This window comes from Aegilops tauschii, chromosome 7 (assembly GCF_002575655.3).
Source record: "Aegilops tauschii subsp. strangulata cultivar AL8/78 chromosome 7, Aet v6.0, whole genome shotgun sequence".
Classification (NCBI taxonomy): Eukaryota; Viridiplantae; Streptophyta; class Magnoliopsida; order Poales; family Poaceae; genus Aegilops; species Aegilops tauschii.
In genome coordinates, this window is record NC_053041.3 from 188,154,991 (window position 1) to 188,173,862 (window position 18,872).

General features: G+C 44.0%; 1 protein-coding gene across 16 annotated transcripts in view; it reads right to left on the reverse strand.

Annotated features, from left to right (window-relative positions):
* The window catches only part of LOC109770618 (protein ENHANCED DOWNY MILDEW 2), a 28,321-nt gene extending 9,909 nt beyond the window's left edge, over positions 1-18,412 (reverse strand). For 7 of the 16 annotated variants that reach the window (XR_012190200.1, XR_012190198.1, XR_012190199.1 and 4 more), the window contains exons 1-11: positions 18,233-18,412; positions 15,674-16,132; positions 15,495-15,591; positions 11,503-11,547; positions 11,156-11,328; positions 10,312-10,408; positions 10,122-10,217; positions 9,636-9,886; positions 9,442-9,531; positions 9,254-9,371; positions 3,470-3,532 (exon numbers count right to left, since the gene is read on the reverse strand). Coding sequence is in view for 11 of the 16 variants with exons in the window: in XM_073505840.1 (XP_073361941.1) it covers positions 3,470-3,532; positions 9,254-9,371; positions 9,442-9,531; positions 9,636-9,886; positions 10,122-10,217; positions 10,312-10,408; positions 11,156-11,328; positions 11,503-11,547; positions 15,495-15,591; positions 15,674-15,747 (1,104 nt within the window). In the remaining 5 variants the exon portion in view is untranslated. Of the gene's footprint in view, positions 1-752; positions 1,022-3,469; positions 3,533-5,289; positions 5,484-9,253; positions 9,372-9,441; positions 9,532-9,635; positions 9,887-10,121; positions 10,218-10,311; positions 10,409-11,155; positions 11,329-11,502; positions 11,548-15,494; positions 15,592-15,673; positions 16,133-18,232 lie in introns of those variants that run through there. The other 9 variants (XR_006666470.2, XM_073505836.1, XM_073505838.1 and 6 more) reach the window with 5 other exon arrangements.
* Positions 18,413-18,872: the final 460 nt, after the last annotated feature.

Here is an 18,872-nt window from a genome sequence, read left to right on the forward strand (position 1 = left end):
CAAGGTCAAGTACATGGGCATGGGCCTTATGTGCCAGCCTAGATATGGGCTCACAAGCAACACTTCCCCTTAAGAGGGGCGATCGATATCTATCATTCCCATCTTGTCACACACCAAGCTGAATTCTCTATTCTAGTCCTTTAGTCAAGCAATCTGCAATTTGTTGCCCTGAACTCACATACTCACTCTTGATAATCGAACATCTAGTTTTTCTTTGATGAAGAATTTGTCAATCATGTTGAACTGGGTTGTTTGCTAAGTTAATTGCCAACTTGTTATGCCATAAATTCATATAAATGGTATACCACCAGCCACTATGGACTGCAACACTGTCGTGCCCAGTACCTCGCATCTCTGCGCGGCCACAGAATGCACATAAATTTTAGAAGAACGCTATGGGTGATGACCCTTAGTTGCACAACATTAAGACATGTACTGCATGGTTAATACAAGTCCCAACATCATTTATGTCGTAGGCATCATGAGCCGACATACGGAGCAACCATGGAGCAAATCCTTGCATGTAGCTCAGAATAAAAATGGCATTTAGCCACAAAAATTGCCTTATTCGTTAGCATGTTTATTGTTGCTAATCGCCAACGACAAAATCGGCACACTAGCAAAACAAATCATGCTACCAAACAACCGCTTGAAACCGACATGATCACTCATAGTCAAACCAAACCGGTTTAGTAGGCATGTGTAGGGACCCAACCTAGCTGACTGGACTGCCCATTTGCATACAATAGCGATAGCATGATCATTTTGTCGATGATTACAACCAAATTGGTATCACAAGTTACATCCATACATACCAAATACTTTTACATAAGGCCATTATGGCAAAGTCTTAAACATAAACATAGCTCAAGGACGAAATATCAAGCAAGTCTGAATCAAAAACTTCAAAGATGTCTTCGAACCCTAACCAACATGTCTTAACCCTATAGGTAGTTGACAAGAACACCTTAGCTTGCATGGATGTTGTAAACTCCTTCTGGTATTGGTCTCTCCTCCATGTCTGGTCATCAATTATTAAAAGCCAGATGAGTACACTGAATGTACTCACAAGCAACCAACAAGGATGCTATACGAAATGTATACTAGAAGACAAAGTAAAAAGGAGGGGTCACTATACTATTTTCCGTTTGTTGCAAAAAGATAGATTCCTGTTGCAAAACACTAGGTTGTAAAGAGACGTATATTTTTCGTCCTACTACTCTTTGCATAGTAAACATTCCGTCCTTCAAATCTAAAACCAGAGACCTTGCACCCTTAACTTCTCAAACCAGACAAATTTGGTTCCTCGGCTCAGCAAACCCAGTATTGTTGCAGACACAACATGTTTTTCCTGGTCTTCTTCCACATGGAAATAGTATCTCTCCTGCTAATCACATTTCTTTCTTTCTCGTCCAAACTCTATTTGTCATTTTACCAGGCACCTTGCACGCGCCTGCAACATTTCCAGACAGTGCTCGACAACATCTTCTGCGGCGATGGCCAGTGAGAGCGATGCAACAAGGAGGCGAAGGATGTTCGAATAGCGACTAAGTGCAGCATGCTTCATGTCCACCACACCACAACACGCTCGTACCCCGAACTCCCGCTTCATCAACTCCCACGCGTGACCCTTCCTCTACCTCCGCGCCGCCATTGTCTTACATACACGGGCTCCTACGGACCTCTGTCCACCTAGTGCAGCGACACTTACCGTGAAGTGTCAACATCCCTCGACAGGCTTGGAAGCGGCAAGCTCGTGCTCCCGCGACAGCTTCACGATGCCCTGCAGCAACCGCCTTCACTCGCTATGAACCTCCTCACCATGTGCCCTGTCCACAAGCCGTCGTGGCGCCATCAGCACCAGAGGCGGTGGCGGCTCGGAGGCATACCCGTGTAAGCGTTCTCGTTGAGACGCAACGCAACCAACCAGAGTTGTCCTCATCCTCATGTTAGGCAACATGAGCACGCATAACTCCCACATGTTGAGCGCGCCGTCGTCGTTGCTCACCTCGCTCGCATTGCCATAGCACAATTTATCCTCGAGGGGGCATGCGCCAAGGCGGCGGCTTTAGTGGCAGCATCATCTCCTCCCGCGCGCACAACACGTCTGTGCTGCTCTTGGGCAGGCCAGGGCAAAACGGCACCAGCGTTCACAATAGTGGGGTGGTGAGCCGAGTAGAGGCAGCAATGTGGGCAAGCAATGGGAGGATGATGGGAAGGGAGGATCTCGAGCACACACTAGGTGTTCAAGAAAATGTCGCGATGGGGATGTGTACATTTGGGGTCAAAACACACCATGTCATCATAGATACCGCTTAGAACAAGTCGGAGGACCGAACTTGTCCGGTCTGAAAAATTAAGGGTACAAGATGTCTGGTTTTAAAGTTGAGGGACCAAATTCATACTCCGCAAAGAGTTGGGGGACGAAAAATATACTTTTCTCGATAATGGTTAAAATGACATTTCTTACAACATTACTATGTCATCATTAACCAAGTAATAATCGTTTCAATCTCTATTCATGGAATGGAATACAAGTCTTTCAGTCCACATCTGGCATATAAGTGACACATCTCCAACTTCATGTGTTCAATACACACCACTATGGTACCCTCCCAAGTTTCCTATTTTGAAATCAAAGACATCCACAAGTCTAGTGTGACCTCACTAGTTATCCTTGATCATGTACACGACTATCGACAAGACACAATATGATCATGCCAGCCATGTCGTGCCATAGGTGTATGCAACCCAAGAACAATACATAACTTATCCCCTACTCAATGTTAACACAGAACCTGCTTAATGGGGTACTGCCCTCAACACTAGGCTCGACACAAATATTTAGCAACTAGCCAGAACACACGCCACTCCCAAAGAAGGGGTTGCTATCATCAATACATTTTCAATGAGACCCATCATTGTGTCCAGATAACCATATCATCAATCACGAAGGTCCTATCCGAGAGCCAACATACAATCTCCTGCACGGTTCCCTACTCTACCAGGGGTCCTATGCTTGGCCAAACGAGGTACTAACCCATATTGGGGTAACGTGGTCGCACATGTATGGTTTGGGTAGGACCGAGACTTAAGGTTTTGTAAAAGATCCTCTGAATCATTCTACACTTCAAAAACCTCCTTTCTAGAAACCTTGGCCACTAAATGGCCCCCAAGAGTAGTAAAATCATGCGAGTCTTAATTAGTGATTCTCACATGTCCTATGATTTTATGTGCCAAGCATGTCCAAACTTGTTACTATTAGTCTCTAAATCCCACCTATTTGGGTATGAACAGTGGGCGGGTGTCAATACCTAAGTGGCAAGGATTATTATTATCAATTCCCATGTTTTTTGCGTTTAGGTACAATAGGGCATAGCAAATAACATTTATAGGGAATTAAGTAATGTAACAATAAAAATAATAGTGGTTCAACCATGGGATCAACATGATCGGACGGGGTTCTTACCTGGTTTGGCAAAATCTTCAAAGTCCTTAGGACCATCATCAAAATTCTACACAATGGTTTCCTCTAATCGCAGATAAGAGGAAGAATTAGAAATAATGAATAAACTAATCCCAAAATAATGCAAAAAAAAAATTGGTATTGTTGGGTTGAGTGATGAATTCTATGAATGTACAAATAATAAATCACTAAATTGGCTTAAATATGGGAGATATTAATGTTCTTTTGTTTTCGTTCTTGAGTAAAAAATTATATGCGTTAATCGGTGAACAATCACCATGTAGCCTTAAGTTAAACCCTCTATATTACTATAAACGATGACACAATTTATATTACTATAAAAAGATGACACAATTTATATTACTATAAATGATGACATGATGACACGTGGAACTAAACAAATGTTACACTTTCAAACAGGGAAAGTATTTCAAAGGGGTACGCTTTTAGTAACGATTTGAACCTACTAGGTGGGTTCCACCGGTCAGATTTAAACCATTACACAAGCTCGTTGAAAGTAGGACCCATTAGTAATAAGTATGATGGTGGTAGAGAAGAGCTCATCAAAGTTCTACCTAGCGGTTGAATGATGACAAGCTAGGCTATGGGAGCGAGCATGTCGTCAAAAAAGGCTCAACACCGACTAGTGATGGTTGGGAGTCACGACATGGAGCATTACAACAATTAGGTGGCAAGGTCAAACATGGGCTCGTCGATGAGCTATCTTTCTCATAACCGATGAAGTAAAACAATGAGGGCAATGACCAGGGAGCTAGGGGTCAAAGGGATCATGGATTTCAAACTAGAGCCGGCGAGAACTTTGTCAGACTGGGTTAATTCACCAAATGTATAGATGTTCAGCCAGTACACATGGCATGGTCCATGGGTGCAGTGGAGGAATTCAGGATGCACATTCAACGAGGTTGAGTGGTAGGATAGTCAACTCGTGTGTGGGTGGGTGGGGGGGGGACACAAAGGCGAAAGTGTTGGACATAGTCCAAGCGGATGTAGAAGGGAGTGGGGAAGTTGCGCACGACTAGAGTGCCCGCGGCAGAAGCAAAGTGGATTATTGGGAACATTGAGTTGAGAAACACACACACAGGGCTAATTAAGCTAGTGGACCAAGGATGCTCGCGACATGTACTGGCAGAGCATACATGCAGGAGAAAGAGGAAGAGGGAGAAGGGTAACACAAATGACGTGACGGAGGTGCGGGACTCCGACGCGGTTGACTTCAAGCGAAGTAGAGGCCATGTTGGCATGCTTCCCAGATTGGCCATTGGTGCGGTGACGCTAAAGCGCGCACCCGCAATGTAGCATTGCAAATTTAGGTTGCTCTAGGCGAGAGAGGAAGCAACAAGAAGGATGTTTGGGGATTGGGCTGCTATAGCCAAAGGAGGAAAGAACAAGGAAGAGGATTGTGAGGGTTCCCAACTCGCTAGAAATGAGAGGGCAAAGGAGAAGGGCTAGGACAAGTCAGATTGAGCAAAACTGCCATGGCATCTGATGCTATTGGATTGGACGCGAGAGAGTGTTAAAAAGAACAAGATATTTTCTTAAAAGAGACTAGGTTATCAAGGTAGAAGGAAGAGGAGCATCTATTGGAATCCTTAGGGTATCTCTAAAAGATTCTAATTTTGGCACTTGGGTTAAAACCCAGTCCCTGGTTTAGTTTCCCGTGAATAGCAAGATTGACAACACTTGGAGCAAGTTATAGTGGACTTCGGGTGCAAGTTCCTGGACCTCAGGCGACAAGGCCATAACACGAAGATAGGAGTTAGGATACAAGTATATTCAAAATCAATAGAGCTTTAGCAAATTACCTAGATGCCTTGTGAGATGATCCCAACAAAACATATGTTGAATCTCTCTTGATGTTTTTATTTCCTTCTATAGACAATCTCGAACCCACCTCTTTGTTGTGCCGCAGCCTTCTCTTCTCAAGCCTTTCTCTAATTTCCTCTACTTTTGTAGCGTTTGCCTTCCTTTGTGAAGGACAAGGTGAACATATATAATCCTACATCAATAGAGAAAGGAAGGTGCAGATAAATTGTTGTTCTTAAGAAGCCAAAGCGCATTAATATCACAACTCGTCTCATGGGCTAGGGACGCCGAACCCTTATCATCACCTTCGCTCAACTTGAACATCCATGACCTTGCCTAGGGATTTTTCTCTATCGTGGCCTCTCCTTGAGTTCGAACCTGGTTGCCTCACGTATGTTGCCTTGATTGAGTCTTACTAGCAAACTTCACATGCCTTTCTATTTTAGTTGTTCCCTCTTTCTGGATTTGAGCTACTCTAGAGTTGAAAGTTTTTCCATGAAAATACCACCTAGTAGGCACCACTACTGCAACTCTACCCTCTGACCTCCCATGTACCAAGACATCCTCTCATTCGCTGTTATAAATCCCTTATGACTAGTTGGGGAGCTACTCTAGAGTTGAAAGTTTTTCCATGAAAATACCACCTAGTAGGCTCCACTACTGCAACTCTACCCTCTGACCTCCCATGTACCAAGACATCCTCTCATTCGGTGTTATAAATCCCTTATGACTAGTTGGGGCTGCTTGGCTATAAATTGCTCTGAAGGCATGCGACTCTACTTGACAACATGAAAAACTTGCATGACTTACGTGGCTCTTGAATACAAGTGGTTGATTAGGCTTCAAACAACCCTTTGTATGACAAGGCACCCTCCACAACATTTAGAGGCCACCTCGTGGCTATAATCTAACCTCGGCTAATTTCACACTTACTACACGAGCATGATAAGCCCCTCCCTCAGAGATCTCTACTTTTCCTTCCTTCGCATTCTAGGCTCATGCACCTTGTGGGGATAATTATCCTTATGCCTTCGACCAACCAGTCATGCTCATAGCGCCTCCAACAAAAATGCTCATACTACTCAGGTTTGTAATCATCATGGTGGAAAGAAGACTCGCAATCCTCATCCCAACTCGCAAGCACTAGAAAATGTTGGCCTAGCAAACATGAGATGGTGTTGCATCATCCATGATCACGCTACCCATCAATGGACCACATATAAGCTGCCATTCTAAGGAAAAGAACCAGATCAATATGGTAATAGCATAGTTACGAGATTCAGTGCGAATGGCTTCAAACTATAATCAAGATTTTCTCAAGGAGTATTAGTAGTATGAGTACTCCCAAGTCTAGATGCCCTTACTTGTACTCCCAAGTCCCATGTATTATATACTTGTCCCTTGGGGTATGCAATACATTCAAGTTGCATCCTCTAACATGGTATAAGGAGCCCATTTTTAGGGAGGGGGGGGCACACACAACTCATGCCCTCAATCCAGATAGATGCATTTTGTTTTTTATCTCCACTTCTCGATCGAGTTTGCCTCTCAAACTCCCTTCTCAAATTGATTCTTCCTCTAGACTCATCTGCTTTCGTTGCTGCTTAGGCATTTACAGATTCTATGATTGCATCAGGCACCCTCTCATGCGCGTCACAACTCACGACGCGCTGACAACCAGATCAAGCCGTCTCGGCAGCTCTTGTTCCCGAATAGAGGCCGCCAACTTCCTCACTCCATCCTTGCAGCCTCCGATTGATGCGCCATCTCTAAGCTTTAAATCGACGACTGTCGTCTACAGTCAAAGCTTCGCCAATCCCATGCCATAGGCCATGCCTCCAAGGTTCACTGGGCCTAGCCCAACAACTTCTCCGCTTCCCGCACCAATCCACCACCAAGTAGACTGGTTGTTGGCCCCAAATACATGTTGTGCCCTGATCTCCTAAGACATTGTTGCGACTTCTTGGGCAGCCAATGCCCTCTATTGTTCCCACTGCTCGTCCCCAGCTAGCTCCGCTCAAAACTCGTCAAGACACCCTCCGGTCTACAAGCACCCCCTCGCCATCTCAAGGAGGCCGGTCCCCATGCCATAGGCCATGCCTCCACGGTTCACTAGGCCTAGCCCAACAGCTTCCCCGCTTGCCGCATCAATCCACCACCAAGTAGATTGGTTGTTGGCCCCAAATACATGTTGCGCCCTGATCTCTTAAGACATTGTTGCGACTTCTTGGGCAGCCAATGCCCTCTATTGTTCCCACTGCTCGTCCCCAGCTAGCTCCGCTCAAAACTCCTCAAGACACCCTCTGGTACAAGCATACCCTCGCCATCTCAATGAGGCCGGTCCTCGCTGGTCATTGCCTCTGCTGGCTAGCTGGCGGCTAGCTGCTACATGCCTACTACCCCATATGTGGCTCTTTGTGCTGCTATTAGCATGCTAGTCTCCTACTACAGTTGCTCGTGTGTTGATGCCAGTGTTGATAAGTGCTCTTTCAAGGCATATTTATTTTATTGAGTCCCATGTCTTCGATGCCCAACATCATTTCTCTTCCTTGTTGTCCGCTGATTCTTGACATTGACCATTTTGCCAACTCCATCTCACACATGCACCTTCCATCAAGTGGGTGTCCATCCATTAGTTTCCATTCAACACTACTCTTTTTTACATCCCACCTGCATGGCTTCATGATCCCCCTACAAACACAATGGGCCCCTGCATCATTCTCTGGTGAGTGCTTCCTAGCTTCTACTTTCTCTTTTTTGCTGGGTTCACCACATTCGTTGTTCATTCGTGTTTATCATGCCATGTGAGTCCACCAAATCTTTATCTGTCAGTCTTCTTTTTCCTGGTCATGGTCCTAGTCCTTTCCAGTAAAATTTATGTGGCTTTTCTCCACAATAAAAACCCAAGCAAATCAAGGGAGCAGTGAATTTGGTAACTATGGGTAATAGTCCCAACTAACACATGCATATCCTTAACACTTGATGCCACTAATTTACCGATAAATCAGTATAAGCTATTTATATGGGCTTGTGAACATTATGGTCTGATGACCAAAACTAACATCTTAGTTCTACATTTTATGACATTAGTCAAACCCCTACCAAAAGTATCGAGGCCCTTGGGAGGGTGCTACAGAAAAGCAAGCTACCATTCGAGTCATTATAGAAGCTCAAGAAACAACCTTTACAAAGTGATACTCATAAATCAAGAAGCCCACATTTGATTCCATTTATTTACTTATAATTGACGAAAGCAACATGGTGAGTGCCATGAGGTTATTTTTGTGCATTATACTTGATTACCAAAAGTATCGAGGCCCTTGCGAGGGTGCTACAGAAAAGCAAGCTACCATTCGAGTCATTATAGAAGCTCAAGAAACAACCTTTACAAAGTGATACTCATAAATCAAGAAGCCCACATTTGATTCCATTTATTTACTTATAATTGACGAAAGCAACATGGTGAGTGCCATGAGGTTATTTTATGACATTAGTCAAACCCCTACCAAAAGTATCGAGGCCCTTGGGAGGGTGCTGCAGAAAAGCAAGCTACCATTCGAGTCATTATAGAAGCTCAAGAAACAACCTTTACAAAGTGATACTCATAAATCAAGAAGCCCACATTTGATTCCATTTATTTACTTATAATTGACGAAAGCAACATGGTGAGTGCCATGAGGTTATTTTTGTGCATTATACTTGATTACCAGTTTACAGAATCATGCAAAATACCCCCCCCCCAATCCAAAATAGGTGTCGTGGTTTTAGTTCAAATGTGAACAAAACACGACACTTATTTTGGATCAAAGGGGGTAGCTTATAAGGCCAACAATGTGGCAACCACAATCACATTTAACTAGTCGGAGTTTGACTTCCGTTAGGTTATGGTTTTATGTACGTTCACATGCTAGCAACCTTAATATTATGTATGTTCACATGCTAGCAACTTTAATCTTTAAGTACCTCAGAGTGCTGAAACTTTGTGGATTCTGTTGAACCGTGACCTTTGTTTTCTAGAAGAGCAGGGAACTTTATATGATCCCTGCAAGGTGTTCCCATAGCTGGGTCTATCTCATGGTCTCTGCATGGTATTAACAGAAGTTAGTAGCCGGTGTGGAGGGAGTAGGGAAACGGGTAAAGAATTAACTTACGTGCAGTAAATGATGAGTCTTTTAGATAGGTTTCTTTCCGATAGAAACCAAGCACGTATACCTCCGTTACCATACTTAAAGCATATCTCCCTGTGAAACATAAATATACGTGATGAGAAGAATTCAACCATGCAGAACCAAGAATCCACAAATTAAGGGAAGGAAAATCATCCCAGATGAATACTGCACCATACCTTGGCAAACAATCTAAGTGATATGACCTTGGACAACGTCTGCAGCCAGCAAGCCACATTGCTCTTTCAGTCTCTTCCTCCATTTTTTTACAATCAGGTCTGAAGCACCAATGTACAGGACATGGAAATGGCATCCCAGCTGCAATCTTGTTCTCCAACTCACAGGCTCCATTACTGTGAGACTGAAGTAATTCTGCAGCACACTTGGGGTGGTAGAAGTGGCCACAAAACAGTTTACAACATTGAAAGACCTGACAACATACAGCTTCCAAACTTAGGACTAGAAGAGGCAAAGATACTTGAAGCGCATTATTATGGTTTTAATGATCAGTAGGGCACAGGATGTAACAAAGATGAATAACAACACAAGCAGCATTTTGCCATTCCCAAGACAAGAAGAAAGGGCACAGGAAAAGAAATCAGGAAACCAAAAACCGATATTCTCTACCACAGGTAGAGTCTTCTAAGGAAGAAGCAATATGTCACCTTGGCATTAGGCTCATGAGACGAGTCGAGTTCTCCGCATTTGAAACATTGGTGTTGTTCATATCTACAGTTTTCGCATATGAACTTATTCATTTCCTGTAAATATGTAAAAATGACAGTAACTAATATGTGACAACAAAATGAAGTGATAAAGCTGAAGTATCAGTCAGTAAAAACTTCAGAAAGCCACCTTTACTTGTACAGCAGTGTAACCAAGTGTTACACATTTAGACTTTCTGCCAGCTTCTATTGTAGGATGGAAGGCTCTCTTGCATCGACCTTTACAGCTGCATCAAAGCATTGTGTTAAGCGTCAGGTGGAGTTACGAGATTTATGTCAGCTAAAATACCATGATAGTTCAACATAATAGATTATGTAGGTCACTTCACACAAAATGAATTATCCATGAAATGGTAGATGGTAACAAGGTAATATCAAATGGTATGAGGATCAACCCCTTGACAAATTTACACATTCTTCTCCAACATTAGAAACAGAAAACATAAAAGAACAGATAGGGAGGGCGAAGAAACCCCCTCAATACATTCTCAAGATAAGAAGAAGCAACAAGAGACTTAGGTTTAAGAAGCAACAAAAAGCATGAACACACACATGAAATAATTAGCTACAGAAAGCATAATGCACCAGATTAACTTATAATAAAGTTTGAACACACATAACCTACACCAGATGTAAAGTCTTCAGAAAAACATAGCACCAAAGTTTGCTGTTGTTCTTGAGATCATTAGGATCCAAAGAAACAAAGAAGGGCTCAGAACGAGAGCAAATATAGTACAGATTAGTATTCTCGTACCAACAAACATGAAGGTATAATCTAAACTAACTATCAAACATATGCTTGCAAGGAAAGCTTCAATAACGACTCGCACAAATGCATGTTAAATAGGACACTACAACACTATTAGAATAACTATAATGATGTCAAGTGAGATATGGAGCATATGCTAACCCACAATGTTGTGAGAGGCATTAAAAAGATATCATCTCGTAAGTATAAAAAAGCACATATATACCTAAGTAATTCTCCTCCTTCGTCACATATTGCACATATTGGCTCAGTGCCATCACCATCATCGCCGATTATGTTACCATCACTAACTGTATCGCAATTGCCTTTACCCCCACTTGCAAGAGGCTCAGCAACAACAATGAATGACTCCTTGGTGCTCAGACTCCTTAATATGCACTAATTTTCATATGAAAAGTAACAACATTTAGACAAGACATGAGTAATTTCGAAACACCATGTATACAATGGTGTGATAATAAAGCTTAAGAAGGTTTGAAATAATGTGTATTTAGCCTGCATGCCAAAAACACTACGTATCCAAAGAAAGCTCCAAACTATTAACTTAGATACCTCAAAGTATTTCCCAGAAGTGTCCTTGATAAAGCTTTGCAGAATCTGTATGTGCATAAAGGAAAAAAAATCATGTATCAATTGAAGCATAGTGGAATTTTGTAAATGGGAATGCAGACACGGCAAGCAGCATACAAATGGACACTAAAATAAACGGCAATGCATAGCCCATACCTGTATATGAAAGGATGTTGCAATACTATTTTTTCATTAAAGCTAACTGTTTCAATGACTAGTGCTGTGCAGTTCCACTTTGGTTGTGTCAGTTAACATGACGGCAACAATTTGTAACACGCCAGCCCAACAGGTACAGTCAGATTTGTTTCAAAAGGTTAGTTTACCTCCTAGCTGTTGGATCAATTCTGTAACAACCTGATCAAGTTGACAGCTCTAGACATTGGTAAAGTCAAACCTTCCAGTCATTGACTATAAAATCTTCAAAAACATTTGGCTTATGCACTAGAAAATCATATGCATAAATTTGTCTCAGAAAGTACTCCACAATATTAACTGTATTAGATCTTATAGTATGTTAAGGTACAAATTACTGATAAGATTTATATTTTGGATATTGTGTCAATGTTCAAACAGACAACTGTTACGGAAAAGGGGGGAGTATAACCTAGCTACCCACCATAGAACCTCAGCATCGCCACTATGAGAGAAGATAATTATCTATAGAGCACATATAGGGCAGGCAGCAATTTTGTTTTAAAAAACGAGCAGATTTCTAGCACTTGGTTCAATTCCTCCATCATCTGAATAGTGTTGGCAAGCAACGTGCCTGCTCCCGCATTGATAGCACTAACCCAAAAAGGAGGGATATTTGTGATAATAGCAGCCTGCCACCGTCAACCTCTCCCTCAGGCATCAACGGCTCTAGCCGGTGCCGACATTGACTGCCTAACGGCTAACGTACCAAAACATAACTTGATCTAGTCCGCATCATCACAAACAACCTCCGACATTCAATGCCCTCCTCTGAACTCGCTGCTAGACCGAACTTTAAACACCAACTGTTACCGAAATTGGTATTGCTAAAATCACTTCTCTATTCCTATGAAGAAGATATACACATGCGCTACATGGGCCCAATGGGCTCTCTTGTACTGTTATACAGAAACAAGATATACATCTAAGTTATACACATACATCTAAGTATTAACACCCCCCCCCCCTCAAACTCAAGGGGGTTAGAAACATAGTTTGAGAACATTAAGTCTATGTTGTTCTCCAGTGAGCCTTGGTGAAGAAATCTGGCATTTGAAGCTCCGATAGAACATACTGGAGAAGAATAGTTGACTATTGGCAGTGAGAACACATGAACAATGCATCCACGCCAATGTGCTTGGTTAGCTGATGCTTAACTGGATCATTGGCAATCTGAATAGCAGCGGTGCCATTACAAAGGAGCGAGGTGGGTGCATCACATCTATGAAGCACCGATACGTCAAAAACTGGTGTGTCCCCGTACAGGACGGCGCCAATACACATGATACGGCACCGATACGAGTATCTCAGTGATAACGTGATTTCCGATTTAAAAAGAAAACAAAATAAATCCGATACGCCGTCAACACGTCGGAGATATGGAATGACGGGAGCACAGCCCGAGCCCAGTAGAAGCCCACTCCTAACACTACACAGGTACCCACCGGTCCTCATCTCCTCGATCGAAAAACCAGTGACTCGATCTAGTCCCGCAACGAGGTCCAGTGCACGTGCCGCCGCGGCCGCCTGGAGTCGCTGCCACCGCCACCGCTGTTGCTGAATCTCCATCGGCAGCAAGCAAGGTAACTTTCTGCTGCCGGCTTGGTTCTTCTTCCTGCGTGCTAGTTAGTGCTGCCTTCCATCGCTAAGTGCCTGAGTTAGCTGCTGAGCTGCTGTTGATGCTGCCTTGCTGGCTAGCAATTACTAGTCGCGAGTCACAGACTCACGACTGAAGACATTTTTTGTACATGGCTGCTGCTGACGTGCTGTTGCTGCTAACGCTAGCCATGTTTTTTCATACAGTTCCTGAGTTGCTGCTGACCAATGCTCATAAAAAAGGTTGCTGCTAACCTGTAGTTGTTGCTGGCGCTAGAGAGGGAAAGGCATGCTTGCTGAGTGTTATGTGCCAAATTGAAAAAAATGCTAATACTATCATATGATGTATTTTGCATACACCACGAAGATTGAGGATATTGATGATCATTTCTGACTAAAGAGACATGGAGACAACCAGTGGGGCAGTATTATGATCCCATCCCATGCAGTCAATTAGTATTTTTGTCTTTATTGCATGTTATTTTATTAATTATTTATATATACTCGCAGTATCGCCGTATTGCTGTTTCTAGAAATTGCCGTGTCCCGTATCACCGTATTGCTGTTTCTAGAAATTGTCGTATCCTGTATCCCCGTACCCGTATCCACGTATCAGTGTCACTGTATGGGTCCTTCATAGCATTACATGACACACCAAGATCAGCAAGGAGCCAACGAAGCCAAACAATCTCTAATGTGGTAGTGCCTAGGGATCAAAGTTCAGCCTCAGCAGTGGAATGGGAAACTGCAGTCTGTTTGCAATGAGAGAAGTGCCAAGAAAGAGACAGTAGCCGGTGACATTGCAACGATCAACAGGATCACTCGCCCAAGTGGAGTCAGAGTAGGCATGAAGCTGGAGCTGATTGGAGCAAGCATAGAACAACTGACAAGAAGATTGGAGCTGATTGGAGCAAGCATAGAACAACTGACAAGAAGATGTCCCCCTCAAGTATTGAAGCACATGAAGTGACTCTAATGAATTGAGGTAGGAGCACTGACAAACTGACCCAAAATGTGGACAGCGTGTACAATGTCAGGTCTTGTCACAGTGAGATAGCCAAGACTGCCCACAAGATGACGATAGTGAGAAGGATCCTCAAGGCGAATTTCATCACTAGGACACAACTGCAAGTGGAGCTCCATTGGGGTAGGAGCAGTGCGCGTATCAGAAAGAGCTGAGCGGGAAACCAAATCTTGAGTGTAGCGATGCTGAGAGAAATAGTAACCCTCCTCAGTATGGCCAACATCTTGAATTGCTCGCTAAGTTTTTTCTTGACAAAGGCTTGTATTTCTGACCATCCTTGAGTTTGAAGGGGGGTGTTTAAGAGTATAATTCAGATGATACCAGCTGCAGCACGATGACTAGAAAGCAGACAGCAACAAATTGCTGCGGCGGCAGAGCTCAGCCTGGACTCGCGTGGCTGGGGTGACGGATGATGGCAGCGGCGGCGCCCAAGTCTGACCTGGAATAGCGCAGCTGGGGCGGCGGAGGATGGCGTTGCTGCACACTCTGACTCACCCGAGTCAGACCTGGACTCGCACGAACGCGATGGGGACGGCTGCCAGCAACTCGCCGGCAACCGTGACGTGCTGGAACCTAGGTCTACGGTGGAGATGGCATAGCTCTGTTACCATGTTAACGAAACTGGAATTGGCAAAATCACTTCTTCTCTATTCCTTTGAAGAAGATATACATGCAGCTACATGGGCCCAATGGGCTTTCTTCTACTGTTCTACAGAAACAAGATATACACCTAAGTGTAGCTTTCTTATACTGTTCTACAGAAACATCAACAACTTAAATCATCGCACAACTCACTAGAGCCGAGAACCTCAGGAGCCAGAAACACAAGCGGGAACGGAGCATGAGGCAAAATTGACAATTAGAATGTGACTATCTTTCCAAAGAGTACATCCAGTTGTTTATAGAAAAATGTCGTTTTTAATGCTGACCATTAAATCAGCAACAACGGCTCAAGAGGACTTAGAACTTAGCTTGACAAATATTTTAAACATGCAAAAATAATAAGTCCAAGTAATACTAGCTTGCCAAAGTTCAAGTAGTTTTGAGCTCAGCTCGACAAAGTGTGGTATCAAAAAAAGGAATCATATGAAAATAGAGCGAGGTCAACAGAGTTTACAAACTGAACAACTACATTCAATACAGGAAAGTTTGATATCCACACCTTTGACCTCATTAAAGCAGGATCCCTCTCTGCACATCGCTTGATTATGTGATGGTGTTTCCCTAAAGCATCCTCCATCTCTTCCGTTTCAAATTTACTACAAATGAGCATCCAAAATGCAAAACTTATGAGCCCATAGCTAGCGTTAGCCAAGAAAAAAATTTATGTGGACAAAATACCTGAATATTTCACGAAGGTGAACAGAAAGACTTATCATCGGTTTTCTGGGTTGCCTTTTGACAAAGTGGAGCATTTGAACTGTCGTTACTGCTGATCGAGCAAACTTCCAATAGATTTTCCGTGGTTTCAATAGATCCAATTATATCCAATAGCCCTCACTTGAAAGCACTGAGATCTTTGGCTGCTCACGGTTAAGTGCCACTGTCCAAGCTACAACCTGCTTGTATACTGCAGGGGCGCCATCTGCGGAATATCGACGCAAGTAGATACCCTTCCCGGAGACTTTATCATTCTCATCAAACTTAAGGGGCAAGGTGCTGAAACAAACAAACTCGTCCTTGGCTTTCTCAAAATAGTAGTTGTCAACGACCTTCAGTTGTGGCTCCGCATCATCATCATCGTCAAAAATTGTCATTGCAAGATTCTAGCAGAGACAAATCTGAGTCTCACTGGAGTCACTGGAAACGCAGAAGTACATCAATGAGAAGTCACAAATTGACCTTAGAACATAATACCAATGCAAAGCAAACCACAAACCAGAAAAGGAAGGAAACCATCTTTTTATTAAAACGGTAAGGAGTGAGGACAGATCTGAGTATAGTAGAAAATGAATGATCAACTCTTGGGCCATATGAATGCTGGGGAACCGTGGAAACCAGTAAGGGATTGTTTGGTGTCCAGGGGAAAGGGCGGGACCCTAGCAAATCCATGGGTAGCTCCCACCCATGGAAACTTGCATCAGGGTTATCTGCCTGTGTATTTGGTTAGAATCGGATCAGGGGAGAGGAGAAATTGGCCTGGTCCCTCTCATATCCCCGAGCCAGAAATAAACGTCTCCCGACTCGTGGACAAATTTTCCTGTGTCTCTCCCTCCCTCCAACGCCAACTCTGGGCATGGCCTCCATCACTCCACCCCACCTCGTGCCGCCGCTCTTGTTGCGTACGCAGCTGCCCTCCATGGCTCCATGCCATCCCATTTCGCTGAGACGCAGAAGAATACGCTGACATTGACGAGCAGTCGACCACATGGCCGCCGACGCAGTTGACCACATGGCGCGACCCATTCCTAGTGAATCAAGCTGAGCGAACCCGCTGAAGCTGTCCATCTCATCAACAGGGATCGGCGAGCACAAGCACACACTCATGGTGATTGACTCCGACACAGCAAGAATAATGAGATGGACGAGCTCCGGCATCATCGTGGGGAAACTAATATTTATGGTACTGGCAGGCAACAGGCGGCAACACCAATCTGCTCGCCCGAAGATGAAGCTCCATTGTCGATTGCGTGACCAATCAGCACAGGCGGTCAAGATGAGTCCCTGTTTTGCTTTTCTCTTCTGTTTAGGCTGGTCATAGTGGGAGTAACTTAGCAAGTAACATAACACATCCCAAGAAAAATTTGCTTATGTGGCATGTACGTAATGAGGAGAGAGGTGTTTGGAGTAACATAATATGTTACTGTAACATAACGCATCTCAAGAAAAAATGAGTCTACATCTTAATAAATGATGTCTTGCATGATACCACTCATATGTTACTCCCCACTATGAAGGTAGTAACGTATACTAGTCTAAGTTACTCCCCACTATGACTAGCCTTAATTACAAACTACCGAAGGGGTAATCCCTTTAACCCCACTACGAGAAGCGCCAGCATTCATATGGTCCAAGAGTTGATTATTCACATGGTAATCCCTTGGCCGGAGAAAGAACATGGCAGTTTTTTTCCTGGCGCATCAGAATCCAGGGGGGTTTCCCCTCCAGTATCCAGATCCTAAGGGAGGGAAGTGAGGGAAGTTACAGTACCCTGACTTCCCTTCGCTTGATTTTCCTGAACTGCAATCTAATACGATGATTTATGAACAGCAGTTATCTACAGGGATCTATGAACAGTAATAAATATACAGCGAATCCTGTTCCTCTGACTTCCCTTCCCCGCTTTACAGTCAGAGGATCCGGTCATCCTGAACTGCGAAGTCAGGAAATTGTGTTTTAAAACTTTATACGAAAGATGAAGATCAACTGTAAACCCCTTAAGCGGTTACTAAAAAATTCCATTCGCATCTAATATTTTGCAAGACACAAAATAGCAGAAAGTGCGAGAACAGGCCCTAGGAATCCCAGGACACGTTTCGAGAAGAAATATCCTGACTTCGCAAAATAATCCCGCCAAGATAAGCGTCTTCCTCGAAGAAAACCATCAGAAAATAGAACAGATCTGACTAATAACACGCTTGGACAGTAGGCAGCCGCTAAGAACCAAAATCGCCGCAGTTTGACTTCGTAAAGACCCCAAGAAACGACCAAGACCGCAAAGAAAAAGACCAAGAACGGTGCTCGAGAAGGTGGTAGTGGTACAGATCAGGAGTAAACGCCACCCACATTGGTCGGCAAGAACTAAAATCGCCGCATTTGACTTCGCTTAGACGCGAAGAAACGACCCCCGGAAAAGAAACGGCCACGAACTCCGGGAAAAAAAACGACCAGGAACAGTGGTACTGGAATAGATCGAGAGAAACAGGCAGGCGGATGAATCAAGATGAACCAGAATCGTACCCACGAGCTAGATGGAAGGCCTCCCCTTCTGGATTCCGAGCGCAGAAACCCCAGGGGGGAGAGGGCAGAGCACGTAGCGCAGAAGAAGGTTGGGAGGAACCGCAGCCGGCGACACTGGAGGGGCGGGATATGGGGGGAAAGGGTGCGAGCACATAGCGCAAAGGATCCAACAGAACCCGGCATGCAAGAGGCGTGGCTGCACGGGACTTATCTCTCCATCTGGGGCGTCCGTCACCTGGCTGACATGTGGACCGGCCTGGTAGCGGACCTACGTATCAGTGGCTCCGAAGCTATGTGATTTTAGTAAGGAAAAATTCATTCATTAGCCCGGGACTCTCGCACGGTGCAGCGGGGCTATACGAACGGTCACATCACGCAATAAAGACGTGTGCATGTTTTTTATACAATTTGGACTTTTGCAAAAGTTTTGCTAGTATCGTAGTGGAACGAGATCCTCTCACGTACAAACAACCTCTTGCAGTCTGCAGAGGGACGTCGTTGCATGTCGTCCCTTGCTTGTGCATCCGACGACAGCAACTGCACTGCGTGAAAAAAAAACAGTGCAGGAGTCGGCCCAAAAGCCGAATAGACGTATGTTTGTAGTATACATGTATAAAATTTCAGAAACATATATCTTAAT